The sequence below is a fragment of the Hemitrygon akajei genome, chromosome 8, assembly GCF_048418815.1.
Source record: "Hemitrygon akajei chromosome 8, sHemAka1.3, whole genome shotgun sequence".
NCBI lineage: Eukaryota > Metazoa > Chordata > Chondrichthyes > Myliobatiformes > Dasyatidae > Hemitrygon > Hemitrygon akajei.
Genome location: NC_133131.1, coordinates 22682602 through 22701539, shown reverse-complemented (window position 1 = coordinate 22701539; position 18938 = coordinate 22682602). Strand labels below are relative to the sequence as shown.

General features: G+C 40.7%; 1 protein-coding gene across 2 annotated transcripts in view; it reads right to left on the bottom strand.

Annotated features, from left to right (window-relative positions):
* The window catches only part of sez6b (seizure related 6 homolog b), a 919909-nt gene that overhangs the window by 7975 nt on the left and 892996 nt on the right, over positions 1–18938 (bottom strand). Inside the window, exons 13-16 of one of the 2 annotated variants that reach the window (XM_073053432.1) lie at positions 17022–17216; positions 15287–15325; positions 7725–7842; positions 4829–4931 (exon numbers count right to left, since the gene is read on the bottom strand). In XM_073053432.1, the coding sequence (XP_072909533.1) occupies positions 4829–4931; positions 7725–7842; positions 15287–15325; positions 17022–17216 (455 nt within the window). Of the gene's footprint in view, positions 1–115; positions 4932–7724; positions 7843–15286; positions 15326–17021; positions 17217–18938 lie in introns of those variants that run through there. The other variant, XM_073053431.1, reaches the window with a different exon arrangement.

The window sequence follows — 18938 nt, the reverse complement described above, 5'->3', positions numbered from 1 at the left end:
CTGCTTGGATGCTGCACCAGAAAACAATGCCAAGGGTATTTCACAACCTGTCTCCTGCTACTCCATCATGAAAAATTGAAGATGAATAAAAAGTAAGAAACAGTAAACAAAATGAACTGATGCTACACACTTTAATGATAAATTAGTATTCAGCGACAGTTGTGAGAGATAATATTGATCAGCAACCACACGATCTAACTTGATTGTAATTTTCTTTATACTGTTAATGCTGCATAATCCTTGAATACCAATGCCATTAAATGTTTATAATATTGATGCATTTAATATTCAAACTGGCATCATCATTGCAATTAAAGTTTTTGGACTGAATATAAAGATACTCCATCTGCTGTTAACTGTGCCTCATAAATAATGTCAAATATGTAAATAGAATATATGGATTAAGCAGTAATATCATCGATGTCTTCTGGTCAATATTATTTATATCTGAGAGCTTCATTGGCCATTCTGGTTTGAGAAATAACTGGCATTTTGAATAAGTGGGGAATGGATTCAAAATACAGTGTTTGCTTCCATGGAATCTGATTGTGCATGGTACTATAAATAAAGATTCAATATCAGTTCTATTTGCAAATAAGTGGAGGTCTAAAACTATAAAATATTTTATCTTTAACTGGGGTTCAGACATGTGCAGGAGTCACTGATTTAATATTTTGATTCTGGACTAATTAAGATAGTGGTGCTCTTTTTATTCCTTGACCCTGCACTGGCTATCAGGTCAATCCTTTTCAAGACCTCTACTGGGACTTTGAACACAGTGACGGGCTTATTCAAAATTGATGGGGACATGAGTGTTAGTCTATTAAATCTATTGGAGTAATGCAAGACAAGCTTTTCACTGTATCTTGTTTCATGTTTCATGTGGCAATAATAAACCAATACCAATGGTCTCTTGGAAACTTTTCTTCCATAAAATATGATTTTCTGCCCAGTTTTAAGGAATACACTGAGGAATAATATTGCTTACTCCCTACAACCAGATGGCAAGGCTGTTTGCTCACCATGTGGTTCCCTCTTTCCTTTTGGAAGGTATTAATAAGCTGTAGCCCCAGTCCATTTGATGTGTTCTGTCCTGGACCAGCCCTCTATATGCATATGGAGTTTAGAAGATGTTGGGTGATCTTAATTAAACTTATACTATCTGAAGAAAGTATGATAGATTAGATGTCAATATCGTTCTACTAGTGGAAGAGTCTCAACGAGGGCATATACACTCAATGTCACTTTATTAGGTACATCTGTACACATGCTCGTTAATGCTAATAACTAATCAGCCAATCATGTTGCAGAAACTCAATGCATAAAAGCATGCAGACAAGGTCAAGAGGCTCAGATGTTGTTCAGCCCAAACATTAGAATGGGGAAGGAATGAGATCCTAAGTGGCTTTTACTGTGGAATGATTGTTGGTGCAAGATGGGTTGGCTTCAGAGTCTCAGAAACCGCGGATCTCCTGGGATTTTCACACACAGCAGTCTCTAGAATTTACAGAGAATGGTGTGAAAAACAAACAAAAAAATCCAGTGAGTGGCAGTTCTGTAGGTGAAAGCAGCTTGTTAATGCGAGAGGTCAGAGGAGAATGGCCAGACCGGTTCAAACTGGCAGGAAGGTGATGTGTTACAATGGTGGTGTGCAGAAGAGCGTATCTGAAAGGTCAACACATCAAACCTTGAAGTGGGTGAGCTACAGCAGCAGAAGACCACAAACTTACAGAAATACAGCAGGTACCTAATAGGTACAAATGAATTGGATGGTCATTGTAAATTGAGGTTTGTGTGAACCTTTCGCAGACAGTGGTTGCTTGCTGGAATTCTCTTGTGAATGCCAGATCACTGAAGGTAAAGAGGAGGCAGATGAATCTTTGAAAGATCAGGGAATTGAGCTATAGGTAATGAATGGCCTAATAGAGTTGAAGCCAGCATAGATCCACTGTTGAAGAATAGGGCAGGCTTAAGAAGCCTGGTGATTACTCATCCGATTCACTAGAGTTTTGGGTACACAGAGATGAATAGGATAAATGATTCTGGACAATGCCAACAATTAAATGATTAATGTGTTTGAATGAAATGTAATTTGTTTAATTATTAACTGAGGCAGGGACTGATTACTTTCAACATGTTGAAGAGTCCATAGAAGAGGGATTTGAAATAAATGTATTAAATGTGGTCGCTCCTACATGACATCTGAAAGATGGGGTTGATTTTGTTTTGGATGCAGTTCAAAGTAAATTTATTATCAAAGTATGTATATGTCACCATATACTACCCTGAGATGCATTTTCTTGTGGGCATTCACAGTAGAACAAAGAAATGCAATAGAATCAATGAGAAACTACACACAAACAAGGACTGATGAACAACTTGTGTGCAAAAAAAAAGACAAACTGTGCAAATACATAAAAAGAACTAATAATAAATAAATAAATGAATCAGATTGGTTGGATTACACTGCCTGCCTAACATTGATAGAATGTAGGTTCAGTTTGTAATGCCAGTACCTTATGACTGGCAGTAATAACAGTCATAGTAATAACAGAGGGGAGTACTGTGTAATGTAGCAGAGACTGTGTAATGTACTCGCTTCTGGAAGTTAGATCCATTGCCTTTGGTGGACTCTAACTTGGAAGTACTTGCTGGCTACCAAGGCCTATTTTCTCTACTGTGGAGCCAAGCCCTCTGTAATCATGTTAGGGCAGGAACATTTGATCAAACCAGGGGCAGTGGTCTGGTTCTAAGTATGCTTCAAGTAGCTTCTGCCAATACCCTTAGAGCTGCTGGTTGAATGCCCTTTGACCCTGTGAAAGGTTCCAATGGCTGTGGGCACTTACCTTGGTTACTGGGCCTGCACTTAAACAGAGTAATAAGACTCTGTCTTGTTGTGGAGAGAATTCCAGTTGGCAGGTGGAACAAGACTCCATCTCAGACTTGAGTGGCAAAGCAGCAGTGATCTTTATTCTGCCTTTTGTGGTGCTGTGCCTCATTTATGGTGAAAAGTGGTTAAAAGTCTCCTGTGGAAGTGTGGCTACTTTAATTTATAATGCCCAGCACAGTTATACTAATGTGATTTTGGCAGTGAGGAGAGGAGAGGTTGGTTTGTACATGACAAGGGCTGGAAATGGTCATCCCCAGACTATAAATTTGTTCGGCAATCTGCAAGATGAGAAACTTGTCTTCTCCTTTGTGTGAATAAAGAGGCCAGATCTCCTAAAATGCCTTACTATTGGTTCTATATCCAGAGACGTGGTGGTTGCTAGATCAATTAGTCACTGTAACTTTTCCCTAAGCAGCTGGATGGTTGAGGAATTAACGGGTGCATGAGGGGAAATAAATGCAGGACTGAGATTAGTAGGGATGTTCTAAGAGCAAACATAGACTTGATGAGCCAAACTGTCTCTTTCTGTATTGTATGGAAATATGAAAGTATGGAAGATGAAGACACTAGGACACTCTGAGAAAGCATTCTCAATGGAAATGTCTACTAATGCAAAAACAATTTGCAGATTAAAGAGTGTGTAAAATACCCAATCTTTGTGTAATGGTTACACTATGTTAGGCATTTTACACACTCTATAAATTTAAAATAGGTTTCCCCCTCCATTCACCAGGTGTGGCAAAAGAATTGGTATGAATTCAAGGTGCTTTTTACTTCAGCCTCCCTGCCCAGATTAGTGAACAGATGAAAGCCAGGCCCACAAGCAAGCATTGGCCTTTTTCACTGTTAAGTATTCCACAGCACTCTGAAGTCCTGGACAACAGGATGTATTGTATGAGTATTTTAACAGGGAAAAATACTGAGATTGAGCATCAAACACTTCTTCAACTGAAGTGAACAGGGCAAAGCCCTCAGGCCCAAGCAGCAGAGAACATTATGTGCTAAATCATACAGTATTGAATAGGCGATCGCAGCCTGGTGCTTTCAAAGCCTGTTCTTATTTGGTGACAATTCCCTGACATCTGTTATAAAGCACCAAGTTCAATTGGTTTTTAGGATGTTTACTACAAGGCTAAACATGCTAATTGGACATTCAGTAATCAGCAGATACTCCGGAAATATAAAAATTTTGGAAACTATGTCTGCCCTCTTCTTGAAAATGGTCCGAATTGATTTGAGTAGTTTTGGACACAAGTTATTCATTACTTACTGATGTCAACTGCTGTACTGACAAGATTACCAATGCCTCATCTGCCTCAGTTTCCCTCTGAAGCTGCGATTTTTTAAAAACTGGATTCGGAGAAAGCCGAGAGTCCTGTCGACTCTGTCGTATGGCCCAATAAACATTGGATTTCCATTTCAGATCTTTCAAAGACTGAGAGTGATGGGTGTTTGAATCACCCGTCGTGCTTTCAATGTGAGCTCTTACCCAGTTCTACAGTGACACCCCTTCACAATCCCAACAGTCAGAGACTCAGCTCCATCTTAACACTATCATCAGTCCTGAAACAATAAATGCCCAGAGATGCTGACAAGAATATAAATACAAACATGCTAACTTATACAGAATTCTTTCTTTTTTTGCAGTATTCTAATAAAATTTCATACTTTCAAACAAATTTAAAAGGAAGATGGACATCAAATATATCATAGAAAACCAGAACAAAACTTGGGAGTGAAAATAAATTAGAATGGAGATGATCCTTAAATACATAATGCAACACACTTGGGAGATGATGGGGAGTGGTGTCAGTATGGTCGCATCCCAAAGGCATGCAGTCAGTGAGAAGACGGCAGTGATGTGATGAAAGCAGATCAGGTTAGGGCAGGCGCACTTTCACGGTCCAGGTCCCTCAGCTGGAGGGGCTCGTTACTTACTCCAGTCTCATAGATAGGATTGTCAAAGGCTGATTCCACAGTGATGTGGTTGTAGGGATGAGGGCCAGCCAGCGGCAGCCTGAAGGTGGACTTTCCCTGGAACCTGGGAAGAAAAATGAATTTTAGATCAATTTGCCTTGGGTTCGGTCAAAGCTTTTCATAGAAAAAACTAAGGAAGACGAGTCAGGCAGAAGAGTCAGCCGTCATACAGAGCAAATGTTGGCTCGTCTTTAGAATCTGAATCAGGTGTAATATCACCAGCATATAATCGTGAAATTTGTTAAATTTACGGCAGCAATGCAATGAAATACATGATAAATACATTTATTTTAAATGGTTAAGTTAAAATAAGTAGTGCAAAAAAACAGAAATTAAAAAAAAGTAGTGAGGTAGTGTTCATGGGTTCAATGTCCATTTAGGAATTGGATGGCAGAGGGGAAGAAGCTGTTCTTCAATGGCTGAGTGTGAGCCTTCAGGCTTCTGTACCTCCTTCCTGACAGTAACAATGAGAAGACGGAATGTCCTGGGTGGTGGGGGTCCTTAATGCCTTCCTAAGGCACCGCTCCTTGAGGATGTCTTGGGTAATGAGGAGGCTAGTACCCATGATGGAGCTGACTAATTTTACAAGTTTCCTCAACTTACTTCGATCTTGTGCAGTAGCGACCCCCCCCCCACCCCATTCCAGACAGAGACGCGGCCAGTCAGAATGCTCCCCATGGTACAGCTGTAGAGGTTTGAGTGTTTTAGTTGACGAACCAAATCTTCTCAAACTCCAAATGAAATATTGCAGTTATCTTGCCTTCTTTTTTAGCTGCATCAATATGTTGCGTCCTGCTTAAATAATGCAAGTAACACAGAATCCCTGAGACTATCAAAATAAACTCAGCAAGCTTAAACAGAAGGTACCAGGAGAGTGCACTACAAAGAGTGAGTCAGTTGAGAAAAACACAAGGAATTCTAAATGATTCATGTCTCTTATGAAACAACAATTAACCAACTCAGGTGTTCTAAAAATCTTGGCGCCTAATGCTCTCCGGCGACCCACACAGGCCTGCAGAACTCATTACAGTCTTGTATGATTAACATTCTGTGTATTGTCTGTACTTACATGTCTATAATGTTGCTGCATTTACCTGTACCTATACCTCAATGTACTTGTGCACATGGCAATAAACTCAACTCGACTTGCCTGTCGATAGCATAGCAGTTAGCGCAATTGCTTCCCGCCGCTGTCTCTGATTTCTCCCCATGACCGTGTGGGTTTTCTCCAGGTGCTCTGGTTTCCACCCACATTCCAGAAATATACGGATTAGGGCTGGTGAGTTGTGGGCAAGTTATGCTGACACTTGCTGGCTGCCCCCCCCCAGCACAATCCTCGGGTTGTGTTGGTTTTTAGATGCAAAAAAATTGATGCATTTCACTGCATATTCCAATGTTTCAATATACATGTGACAAATAAAGCTAATATTTAATCTATTGACCTGAAGAGATGGATTCACTTTGTATCTGGCCCCATCTTTACAATTGCAGGTGCATCTAGTGTCACCTCATTCATTGGAATGGGTCACCCAGTGAAAGTAACTGGCTATATTTTGTTACTTTAATTAATATCAATAATTTTAAAAACTTACATAAGTACTGTAGTTTTAAACAAACTTTTAAGATTTTCATCATTACTTCATAATATAGTTAGGTATATTTCAACTGTTCCTAAATGTTTGTGATCAGCACAAGTTGTCAAATGGACATTGGGGCAAATCAAGGACAGATCCTAAGTTTCTGTCGCCTGAATCCTAGTCACTGAGTATAGACGGTGCCATCCCATGAGTGCTGACTGTGAATGGTAGGCTGGGTCCAGGCCATTTGGCCCATTGTTCTTAATTAAAGCTCAGATGTTACTACCAAAATGAAGCTGAAGTTCATTCAACATGGATGAGTGAATTCCATGTGGCTTGCTCAGTTAGACGCATCTTCTCGAGGTGAAGATATCTCATTGTTAATGAATTTAAAGAATACTCCTCATCAAACCTTTCATGAAGTTAAGAGAGGCATGTTAGACTGATGAGTATGAACTCTATCCATCCAGAAAATATGTTGCCGTACGAATATAAAAATAATGAATGGGCTTAGCATTAAGCAAATTGCATCCAATCAGGAAAATTTGGAAGTTGTCTTCAAACAATCTTTCAACAGAATTACAGATTCAAGTTCAGATTTATTTATCACAAACATCAAAATAATCAGTGAAATGTGTCACTTGCATTTATAGCAAACTATCTAGAGATGGGCTGGGGGCAGTACCACAGGCATTGCCAGACATTCAGATGGCAACATAGCATGCCCACGAGGGCTGGCAGTGCACCAGTGAACACAAACAAGAACAGCTAAACAAGTCATTTTCCTTGCTCCCACCCATCCACACTATTTAAAATCTTTTTACTATTCACATTAATTATCTATTATTTACATACTATCTATAATCTTTATTTTTTCTAGCTTTCATTTAAGCTTCCAAGCAGCCTTGGAAGCTTTCAAAGGTGCAAAGGCTCATTTTATTGTCAAAGTATGCATGAGCAATACAACTCTGATATTCACCTTGTCCAGATAGCCATGAAATGCAGACATTGACCCCTCCCCTTCCCACATGATAAAGGAAAAGAATCAAAACTCACAGACCCCAAACACCCCCCACCCCCTTCCTCACACAAAAAGCGAACAGTCGCCCATGCGGAAAATGGCAGCTGGAACAACAAACCCAAACCCCCAACTCCCTCCCTTGCAAGAAAAACCCAGCGACAATAACATCAAACCCACAACCCCCTCCCTCGCAAAGAAGAACAGCAACGGTAGCATCAAACCCCATTGTCTACCGTCTGCCTTTCCTATAACTACTTACTTTGTGAAGTAGAAATAGATCCCACAAATGATCAGAGCCACGACTATCATGGGGATAAACACCGCAATGGCAATATTACTTGCTTCCATCTGGTTCACAGATGCCGCTGCCTTGGACACTGAAAGAGAAATAGCTGTGTTGACCCCGTGAAGAAATAAGCGTCTCTTAATGGTCACATACACCACTGTCACATTGTGACATTTACAGAGAGATTGAGGTTCTCCCTGCTTTTTAAAATCCAACCAAGTGAAGAATTTATAACTGAGTTTAAAACTGGATATTTGCTAATAAGTCTTCTGCTTCAGTTGAATCTTGGTTCCGTTAAATTAAAAATTTACAGTGCGGAAAGAGGTCATTTGGAAAAACTCACCACTTAGTTCACTCCCATTTTTTAAAATTATCATTCCATTTGATCTCCTTTTTGGCTTTCATTTAACTGTAACCCATGTTATGAGTTATTATGGATTAAGGTTATGGACAGTAATGCTCTGAGTAGGTATCACAAACCCTAACGATTAGATAGAAACCAGTCTCCCAATCTCTTGTTCTCATTTTTTGGCGATAAAACTTTGCCCTTCATTGACCACTACAGAATATTTTAGGAAAGGTTTTAAATCTAAACATATTTACTGGTTTTTTTCTTCGCCTCATTTGTACCAGTACAAATAATATTTCCGTCAATATAAGCTTACTTATCATCTTTGTAAACACTTCCCTCTCCTTACCTTTTCCTAAATAAAACTTGGCATTCTGTACCTGGAACTGGCAATAATAGAAATCTGATCAAAAATCAACTAGCAGATTGTGATTAGGAGAGTCATCAAACTGTCCAATGGAGGCTGATGTGCTAAATTCACAGTTACCTTAAAATCATACCAACAAATGGTAAAAGATTTACTCAACTTGAATCAAACACTTAATTACATAGACAAAGTATAGGCACTCACACCTTCTGTAGAATATCACCTGTCAAGCCAAGAGGTGATTGCTCTCAGTATGGCTTGTGGCTTTTCCTTTGTTCTCTGAGTTCCAGACTCAGAATCATTCCTTGTGAAATTTAGTCCTGAGGTCTCTCTGCAATATTAGGTTCATGAGCTGTTCCCAGGTTCAGTAAACAGAGTCATAGAAAAGCACAGAACAGAAACAGGCCCTTTGGCCCATCTAGTCCATGCTGAGCCATTTAAACTGTCTACTCACATTGGCCTGCACTGGGACCACAGCCCTCCATACCCCTGCCATCCATGTCCCTATCCAAACTTCTCTTAAATGTTGAAATTGAACTCACATGCACCACTTGTGCTGGCAGCTTGTTCCGTACTCTCATAATCCTCTGAGTGAAGAAGTTTCCCCTCATGTTCCCCTTAAACTTCCCACCTTTCACCCTTAACCCATGACCTCCAGTTGTAGACTCTCCAAACCTCAGTGGAAAAAGCCTGTTTGCATTTAACCTATCTACACCCAATATTTAATTTCCAAGACTCGCTTCCCTCCGACTCCTTTTGTTTTCCTTCAACGGGAAGATACCACACTGATTGTCCACTATAGAACTTCTTCATCTCCTCTCAAATGCGCTACTATTTGCCACAATATCACCTCCGTTTCCCACTTCACTAGTTGTGGGGCATCGTCGTTATTGGGAATGAGTCAATCAGCTATAGAGGAAGGTGGAATTCATTGCTCCTCACAGTTTGTACAAGAACCTCACTCTATGTGTTATTTATCACTTAATTCTCTGACTTAATTCAGGCCTCTGGTTACCTCTTGTTACCTCGGCAACACCCTGCTCTTGATGAAGGAGACCTGATGAAGGGCCTCGGCCTGAAACTTCGACTGTTTACTCTTTGCCTGGCCTGCTGAGTTCCTCCAGCATTTTGTGTGTGTTGCTTGGATTTCCAGCATTTGCAGATTTTCTTGAGTTTGTAATCCTGCTCATCTGCCTATCTTTAAGGTTCGAGATGCCATTGGAGATGTCTTAGAGAGGACCCATTGTTTCTTTCCTCACTACAACCAGTGGGTCACTTTCCAAGTTATTAGGCCTCTAAGACCTTGGGTCTTAGTGAAGTGAGCTGATCTCCCAGTTTATCGCTACTGCTCAGCGAAGTTGGCAGACTGTTACAGTGGTGTATTGACCTTTAGTGTATGCCAGCCTGGTTCCAGTCTATAATCATGTTTATTTCACAAAGTCTGAATTCCCACTGATGACTTCTTAAAACAGTTCCTCATTTAGAATCCCTTGATCAATCATTCCTGGAGATTGATTCCTTTGATTAAACTAATTTCCTTACTTATACTGTCTTAACCTGCTCTAAGAACTTCACAGTCCATTAACCAGCCCTGCGTGTAGTCATTGCCAGATGTTGGTTAAAACTGAACAACAACATCCATTCTTTTATTCTGATGCTTGTTTCTAAGTCTCGACTACTATAAGCTGTCTCCAGTCTTCAAGCCATACTTCACTTTCCTTTTACCTTAGAATGTTTCCTCCTCATACATTTTGTTTCTTTTAATTCCTGACTAGTATAATTGAGAAGTACAAGGGGTGATTGATAAGTTCGTGGCCTAAGGTGGAAGGAGTCAATTTTAGAAAACCTAGCACATTTATTTTTCAACATAGTCCCTTTCTACATTTACACACTTAGTCCAGCGGTCGTGAAGCATATGGATCTTGGACCTCCAGAAAGTGTTCACAGCATGAGCGATTGATGTTCGTGGCCTAAGGTAGACGGAGATGAGTTATACAGCTTTCGTTACATGCACATGCAGTTCAACTCTTTGAGTGATTATGCAGAAAGTTTGAAGTTAATAACTCATCTCTTTCTACCTTAGGCCACAAATCACCCCGATGAGTTATTAACTGATGAGCTATTAACTTCAAGCTATTAAATTCCAGATGAATTTAACCTCTCCTCTGCTACTCTTGCCTTCGGTAGTGTTATTTGGACTTCCATTCCCTTCATTTCCAGTATTTTTTCCTAGATTACTTCTCCTTTCTAGAACCCCTTTCTGCACAAAAAGTATGTTCTCCAGGCTGTTAACTTTTCCTAACTCCTAAACCTGGACTCAAGACCACCCTTTACAACTGGATCCTTAACGTCCTGAGCAACAGACTGCAGTCAGTAAGAACAGGCAGCAATACCTCCACAACAATTTTTCTCAATGTTGCTGCCCCTCAAGACTGTTGCCTTAGTCCCCTACTCTACTCCCTGTATACTCACAATTGCATTGCCACATTCTGCTTTGACCATGATGGGCCACATCTCAAACGATGATGGATCAGAGAACAGGAAGGAGATCGAGAGGCTAGTGACATGATGTCATGACTACAACAAAACAAAAGAGCTGATCGTTGAGTTTAGGAAAGGGGAGCAGTGCACGTGCCCTTCTTTACAGCAGAGTGCTGATGTTCCCAGGAGTGAATATCGTCAATAGTCTGTCCTGGTCCAACTACATTGATGTAATAGAGAAGAAAGCTCACCAGTGCCTCTACCTCTTCAAGCGGCTAAAGAAATTCAGCACGTCCTCTTTGACCCTCACCAATTTTTATCGATGCGTCTTATCTGGATGCATAGTGGCTTGATATGTGACCACAAGAAATTGCCGAGAGCTCTGCACGTCACAGGAAGCAGCCTCCCCACCATTTTGTCTGTTTTGATAAAGCAGCCAGCACAATCAAAGGCCCCACCCACATGGGCATTCTCTCTTCAGCCCTCTCGCACCGGGCAGAAAGGTACAAAGGAGTGAAAGCACGTACCAGCATGCTCAAGACCAGCTTCTATCCCGCTGCTGTAAGATTCTTGCACCTAGTATGATAAGATGGACTTTTGATCTCGCAATTACTTTGCTATGACCTTGCACCTTATTGTCTACCTGCACTGCACTTTTTCTGTAACTACAACACTTTATTCTGCACTCTGTTACAGCTGTACCTTGCACTATCGTCATGTACTGTTGTAACAAATTGATCTCTATGAACGGTACGCAAGACAAGTATCTTGCTCTATCTCAGTACACATGACCATAATAAACCAACATTCAACTATTTCATATCAGTATTAACCTGAATTCATTGAAATCCTCTGAATAAGAGGGTGCACGTTCACAATCCTAATCCTGGGGACATAAACAAACCCAAAAATGATTTTAACAGTAGAGGAAACTATTTGGCAAAAATGTTGCACTGCAATGAGTGTAAATCTGTCATGGTATTCCTTCAATAGGGTTAAGAAAATTACTCTGGTTGACAATGATCACTGAATAAACACACAGATTTACAAATCAATAATTACAAGTTTTCCAGTCATTTGTCTAGTTTTATAGAAATTTATGTGGCTTTTCTGCATTCAGCTTTGCTCCTCAGTTTTGAATCATAGAGTCATTCAGCATGGAAACAGAACCACTGGTCTATTGAGCCCAGGCTGATCACTCTCAGTTATCATACTGATTAAACTCTCTGCTGATCACTCTTGTCCTACATTTAGCCACTTTTTTATTCTTCCCATATTTTCATCAACTTCTGATTTTACTGCTCACCTACACGTTCTGGACAATTTACAACAGACAATTAGCCAATCAACCCACATGTCTTAGGGATATAGGAGGAAATTGAAGCACTGGGGAAATCTCATGTGACAACAGGGAGAACTTGCGAACTCCACACAAATAGCACCTGAGGTGAGGTTTGAACCCAGGCCTCTGGCAATACAGCTCAGACTGTTGCACCACTATGTTGCCCTAAGACAAACTTCAAAACAAATCTTCATTAACTTAGAATAAGCTGAGGATGAGTGAGTTGCTATATAAATGCACTCAGTGATTATTTTAGTGCCTTTTCTCCGATCAACAGTACCTGCAGAAATGCATTGTCTTTGTTGAATGTTAATCTATGTCTTTCAGGATTTTAAATACCTAAACATTACAAGTCTCTTCAACTTTCTTTTCCAGCAAGAAAATCAAGATAATTTCCCAAAATTCTTTCCAATTAACTGGGAGATCAAAGATCAGAAATAATTCTCTGCTCATCTCGTCTTTAAAATTATGTTAAAGCTCTTACTTTTTAAGAAGGAGGGAGTGTTTGCATGACGAAGGGTCTCGGCCCGAAACGTCGACATCGCTTCTCCCTATAGATGCTGCCTAGCCTGCTGTGTTCTACCAGCATTTTGTGTGTTAGTGTTTGCATGATACATTTTTTGATACATTTCAGTTAGTGCCCTTTCCTCTCAATGCTGTTTAAGACGTCAACAAAAGACGTTTAGGAGTCTAAATGGTGGAGTTGTTCGGAAATCACTGAAAGATGCTTGGTGGTATATTTCGTTTGGGCCATTCCATTCCACAATGTGCAGGCTTACTTAGGATAGAGGGGCGTCCATTCAAAACAGAGATGCAGAGAAACTTCTTTAGCCAGAGGGTGGAGAATTTGTGGAATTTGTTGCCACGTGCAGTTGTGGAGGCCAGGATGTACTTAAGGCAGAGATTGATAGGTCCTTGATTGGACATGGCATCAAAGGTTACGGGGAGAAGGCCAGGAAATGGGGTTGAGGAAGAGAAAAAAAGGATGAGCCTTGATTGAATGGCAGAGCAGACTCGATGGGCCAAATGACCTAATTCTGCTCCTACGTCTTAAGATCTTAAAGTAGAATTTGTTTACTATAACATTATCTTTCTTTTCCTATTCAACCTGCAACACCTTTCATGACTCCTAAAAGCAGGTCCTGAACTACAATGATTTGTGACAGTTTTAAATCATCGGTTCATCATGCAGCAATAGTCACCACCAAAAACACACAATGCAGATTTGCAGATAAATGAGAACGAGATTACATAGACCATAAATTGCTGAGAGTACAACATTATCGGCAATGACATATGCCCTGCAGCTTCAAGTGCAACTAAAGGAGCAGAGATCAGAGGCTCCAATGTCAATCTGGATTTAAAGCATTTGTTTGTCAAAGTAGCACAATCAATCCAGTGCTACATTTTTGAATCAGTATTGGAAACCTTTTGCACCATCTTCCTAACTAGGACGTCTGGTAAGAAGCCATTTATGAATCCATATTACAAAACACAGGGGTTTATGGAGGATCTTAGAGTCAATCAATTTTGACAGGAATTAGATTAGATTAGATTCAACTTTACTGTCATTGTGCCGAGTACAGATACAAAGCCAATGAAATGCAGTTAGCATCTAACCAGAAATGCAAAGAATAGTGTTATTTACACAATAACTGCGAATAAAAAGCAAGTGCTACAGCATACAAATATAAAAGTACTGAGACAGTACAATATGGATGCAATACTGCTTAGCACTGTGATATGAGGTTCAGCAGGGTCACAGCCTCAGGGAAGAAGCTCTTCCTGAGCTCGCTGGTGTGGGAGCGGAGGCTCCTGTAGTGCCTACTGGATAGGAGGAGAGTAAAAAGTCCACGGTTAGGGTGAGATGCATCCTTGATAATGCTTTTCACCCTGCCCAGGCAGCGTTTAGGGTAGAAGTTCTCAACGGTGGGCAATTGGGTACCGATAATCTGCTGGGCAGTTTTTACCACCCACTGGAGTGCTTTGCGGTCCGATTGCCATACCACACTGGCATGCAGTTGGTGAGTATGTCCTCAATGGTTCAGCGGTAAAAATCTGTCAGTATCCTGGGACAGAGGTGAGCTTTCTTGATGCTCCTTTTTAAAGGTGCAGTTGTGCTTTTTTGATCAGGATGAAGGAGTTTAAGGACCAGGTGAGATCATCGGAAATTGGACACCAAGAAATTTGAAGCTTGATACACGCAATGTTCTCTACCTTAGCATCCTCATTTGGCAGGGTCCCGTCCACCTGCTGCTCCCATCTCTGTTCATGCTCCTCCCAACACAACTACACCAGGAAGTGACAAGTGTCAGGAAGTTAGCTCCGTGCATCCTATTCTTTCCTATTAGTCTAGCTGTAATTGATGGAACCAAGCAAGTTACTGACCAGAAAGATTCAGAGCTGCCTGTGGGCGGCCCTTAACATTATCAACCAAAAGAAATGACTTGGACTAACCATTTGGGGCTAGTAATGTGCATCAGATTTACATATTAAGGTTTAAGTTTGAGATCTGAGGCATTGTCAGGTTAGGCGGAGTCTGTAACCTTCAAAGCCTGTGCATGGACCCAATGGAAAAGTATGGCAGGAAGTTTTTTTTAATCATAACCAAGTTCCAATTTAACACCAGCACTAAAAAACCCTTATTGGCCTCTTTAGTAGATACCTCCTATATCTAATAAAGTAGCCACTGAGCGCATGTTTGTGGTTTTCTGCTGCCGTAGCCCATCCATTATAAGGTTCAACATGTTGTGCTTTCAGTGATGCTCTTCTGCACACCATTGTTGAAACACGTGATTATATGAGTTGAGTTACTTTCCTGTTGGCTGGAACTAGTCCAGCCATTCACCTCTGACCTCATTAACAAGGTTTTTTTGCCCACAGAACCCAGTTATGTGTAATAGCAGATTATGTGACGTGTAATAGGTTAATTTATTCTCAAACTTTGAACAAAACTCGAAGTATTCGCATGGAAGTTGCCATCCATATTCTCCTACCTTCAAGTCTTCGTTCATTGAAGTACTCATCATAAGCAACTGAAATAAAAATCAGATAGATATCACTTTAAGAAGGTGCAATGCTTAGGCAGTTGGACCAATGTTATAGTAAACAAGTAACTCTCAATTCTTCTGTTCAGTCAGAAAGATGCTGTTTGACACATTGAATTCGTCCAGCAGTTTGTTTTTGCTCCAGGTTCCAGCATCTGCAGTCTCTCTTGTTCTCAATTCTTCAATCTGGGCTTAGGGATTCTTATAGAACTCAAGGATTGAATCTTGTGAGTTTGGATGTTTGTTCTGATTGTACAAAGGGCTTAAACATTTCAATATTAATTGACAAAGGACAAAGTTAACTCCCTTGAAAGCCAATGCAAAATATTGACATTTTTTGATTGACAGAACCATGTGTCAGCAATAAATGTCAAGCAGCCATAATGAATTATTTTTTTGTGTACTTTGCCTCAAACTGTTGACATACATGATTGACTAATCCCCTTTACCTGCGGAAGGTGCTCGGCAGTGGTGAAGAAGTCTGGACGAGTAAAGCTGGGCAGAAACAGTGCAGAGCTACAGGGTGCTCGTAGGTACTTTAAAAACATTAAGACTTGGGGCAAAGAAAAGTAATGAGAGGAAAGCTGAAATAGTTTGCTAATTTGAATTTGTGGTCTGAAATTTCATGCATCTCAAGTGAATTTTAATAACTGGAAGTATCTGACTTGATGAACTAACATGGATCAAAGACATCTAAACCCAACGGAAATTAGAAACAACAGAAGAAATCATAGCCTTGGTAATAAGCACCAGATCTCAGAATCAGAGTCAGGTTTAATATTACTGACATATGTTGTGAAATGTGTTCCTTTGCAGCAGCAGTACAGTGATCTCTTATCACTCGGACTGCAGGCTTTTACAGGATATTTTACTTTATAATCATTTCTACTTTCCTGTTAAACAAGAGACACATTGATTGAGTCAGAATCTGAATCAGGTTTATTATTGGGTTGATTTTGAACTATTGCTCACACGGTTGTACCCAAGAGTGGTTCCTGAACACTTTGCAAAGCTTTGAGCTCCCAGGTGCACTTGAAGTATCAGATGAGAGCCCCGAGGGGAACGTGATGAAGCGGGGTACGCTGGAACCTCAGTAATTAGTTAACTTCTACGAGGATCATCACCTTGTCATGGTGGAGAAACTTATGAATTCCTGAGATGCTGAGAGCAATGCCTTCTGGAGCTTAGCTCCTCGCAGGGTCGCCCACAGCAGTAAGGTCGGGGGGGGGGGGGGTGGGAATGTTCCAGATGAAGAGTGATCCAACCACGCCATCAATGGTGGAGCTGGCAGATGATGACACATCATAATGGCAGTGAACGTGCAGGAAGGCTGCTGCAGTGAAGTCGTCTTGTATTGCATGCCTCTGGACCCCGACCCTGATCTATCAAGGACTGTGTGGTGACTGCCCGCGCATCAACCTCTCCACATTAAATTTATGCACAGGCCTTCTCTTCTCAGGGAATAGCCCCTCAGGAGAACAACATACTCCACTTGGATGATCGCACTACTAATATTGATACCTTCCTAAAACTGGAGGTGTATAACACATGAGCACCTACCTTAAATCGCAAATCAGAGAACACAGTCAAAGCAGTCAGTGTGAATAAAATCTATTGACAACATCCATGTAGAACTCTGCTGAAAAATGGCAAAAATTTGCACATCGAGAACTCCAAGCATTACCTTTGCAGAAAGGTGGTGGGTTGCTCCATCCTGAGGGGTGTCCAGGAAGGCATTTGATGTTAGCTTCCCCTACGAGCTCATACCCATCATAACAGGCAAACCTCAAGATCTCGCCCGCTTGGTACACCCTCTTCCTCGAGGTCTGGTAACCATTGTCTGGCTCGCCAGGATTGTGACAAGGTTCAAATACCTCAGCTGCAAAAAGTAATGCACTTTTAATCACAGAACAACAAAAAAAGGAACCATTTCAGACCTTTCACAAAGCATGTAAGAATTGAAAAAATAAGATGCAATACAAGGTGGACAAAGTACAAAGTCAAGGTCAAAGTAAATCTATTGCCAAACTTTGCACATGCTACTGTATACTACCTTGAAATTCAGGCGTTTAGAGGAAAATAAAGAAATACAATAGGATTTATGAAAAACTATACTTCATTGACTGTGTGGCAATGTGTGGAAATGGCACCTGCAACTGAAGCAGCTTCTTGGCAATTATTAGAATGGTCCATTAACAAGCACTGGGTCTTCCTATCTCATCTACATGTTTTGAGTTGAGAGATCTATACTGCAAAATCAGAATCAGGTTTATTATCAACAAGATACTGTCACGAAAATTGTTGCTTTGTGGCTGCAGGTACAGTGAAAGGCATAAAGTTACTAAAAGTTTCAATAATATAAATAAATAATTGATGCGCCGGAGGAATAATGAGGCTGTGTTCATGGGTTGTTCAGAAATATGATGGAATCTGAAAGGAGAAAAAGACCAAAGAATCAGAATCAGGTTTATTATCACCGGCGTGTGGCGTGAAATTTGTTGACTTAGCAGCAGCAGTACAATGCAATACATAATCTAGCACAGAAAAAAACAAAACATAATAATAAATAAACAAGTAAATCAATTACATATATTGAATAGATTAAAAAAACGTGCAAAAACAGAAATACTGTATATTAAAAAAAAGCGAGGTAGTGTCCAAAGCTTCTGTATCTCCTACCTGATAGTAACAGTGAGAAAAGGGCATGCCCTGGGTGCTGGAGGTCCTTAATAATGGACGCTGCCTTTCTGAAACACCGCTCCCTGAAGATGTCCTGGGTACTTTGTAGGCTAGTACCCAGGATGGAGCTGAGTAGATTTACAACCTTCTGCATCTTTGTTCGGTCCTGTGCAGTAGCCCCTCCATACCAGACAGTGATGCAGCCTGTCAGAATGCTCTTCACGGTACAAATATAGAAGTTTTTGAGTGTATTTGTTGACATGCCAAATCTCTTCAAACTCCTAATGAAGTATAGCTGCTGTCTTGCCTTCTTTATAACTACATCGATATGTTGGGACCAGGTTAGGTCCTCAGAGATCTTAACACCCAGGAACTTGAAGCTGCTCACTCTCTCCACTTATGAACCCTCTATGAGGATTGGTATGTGTTCCTTCGTCTTACCATTCCTGAAGTCCACAATCAGCTCTTTCATCTTACTGACACTGAGTGCCAGGTTGTTGCTGCAGCACCATTCCACTAGTTGGCATATCTCACTCCTGTACGCTCTCTCATCACTACCTAAGATTCTATAAACAATGGTTGTATCATCAGCAAATTTATAGATGGTAATTGAGCTATGCCTAGTGACACAGTCATGTGTATATAGAGAGTAGAGCAGTGGGCTAAGCACACACCCCTGAGGCACGCCAGTGTTGATCGTCAGTGAGGAGATGTTATCACCGATCCACACAGATTGTGGTCTTCCAGTTAGGAAGTCAAGGATCCAATTACAGACCCCAGGTTCTGCAATTTCTCAATCAGGATTGTGGGAATGATGGTATTAAATGCTGAGCAATAGTCGATGAACAGCATCCTGACATAGGTGTTTGTGTTGCCCAGGTGGTCTAAAGCCGTGTGAAGAGCCATTGAGATTGTGTCTGCC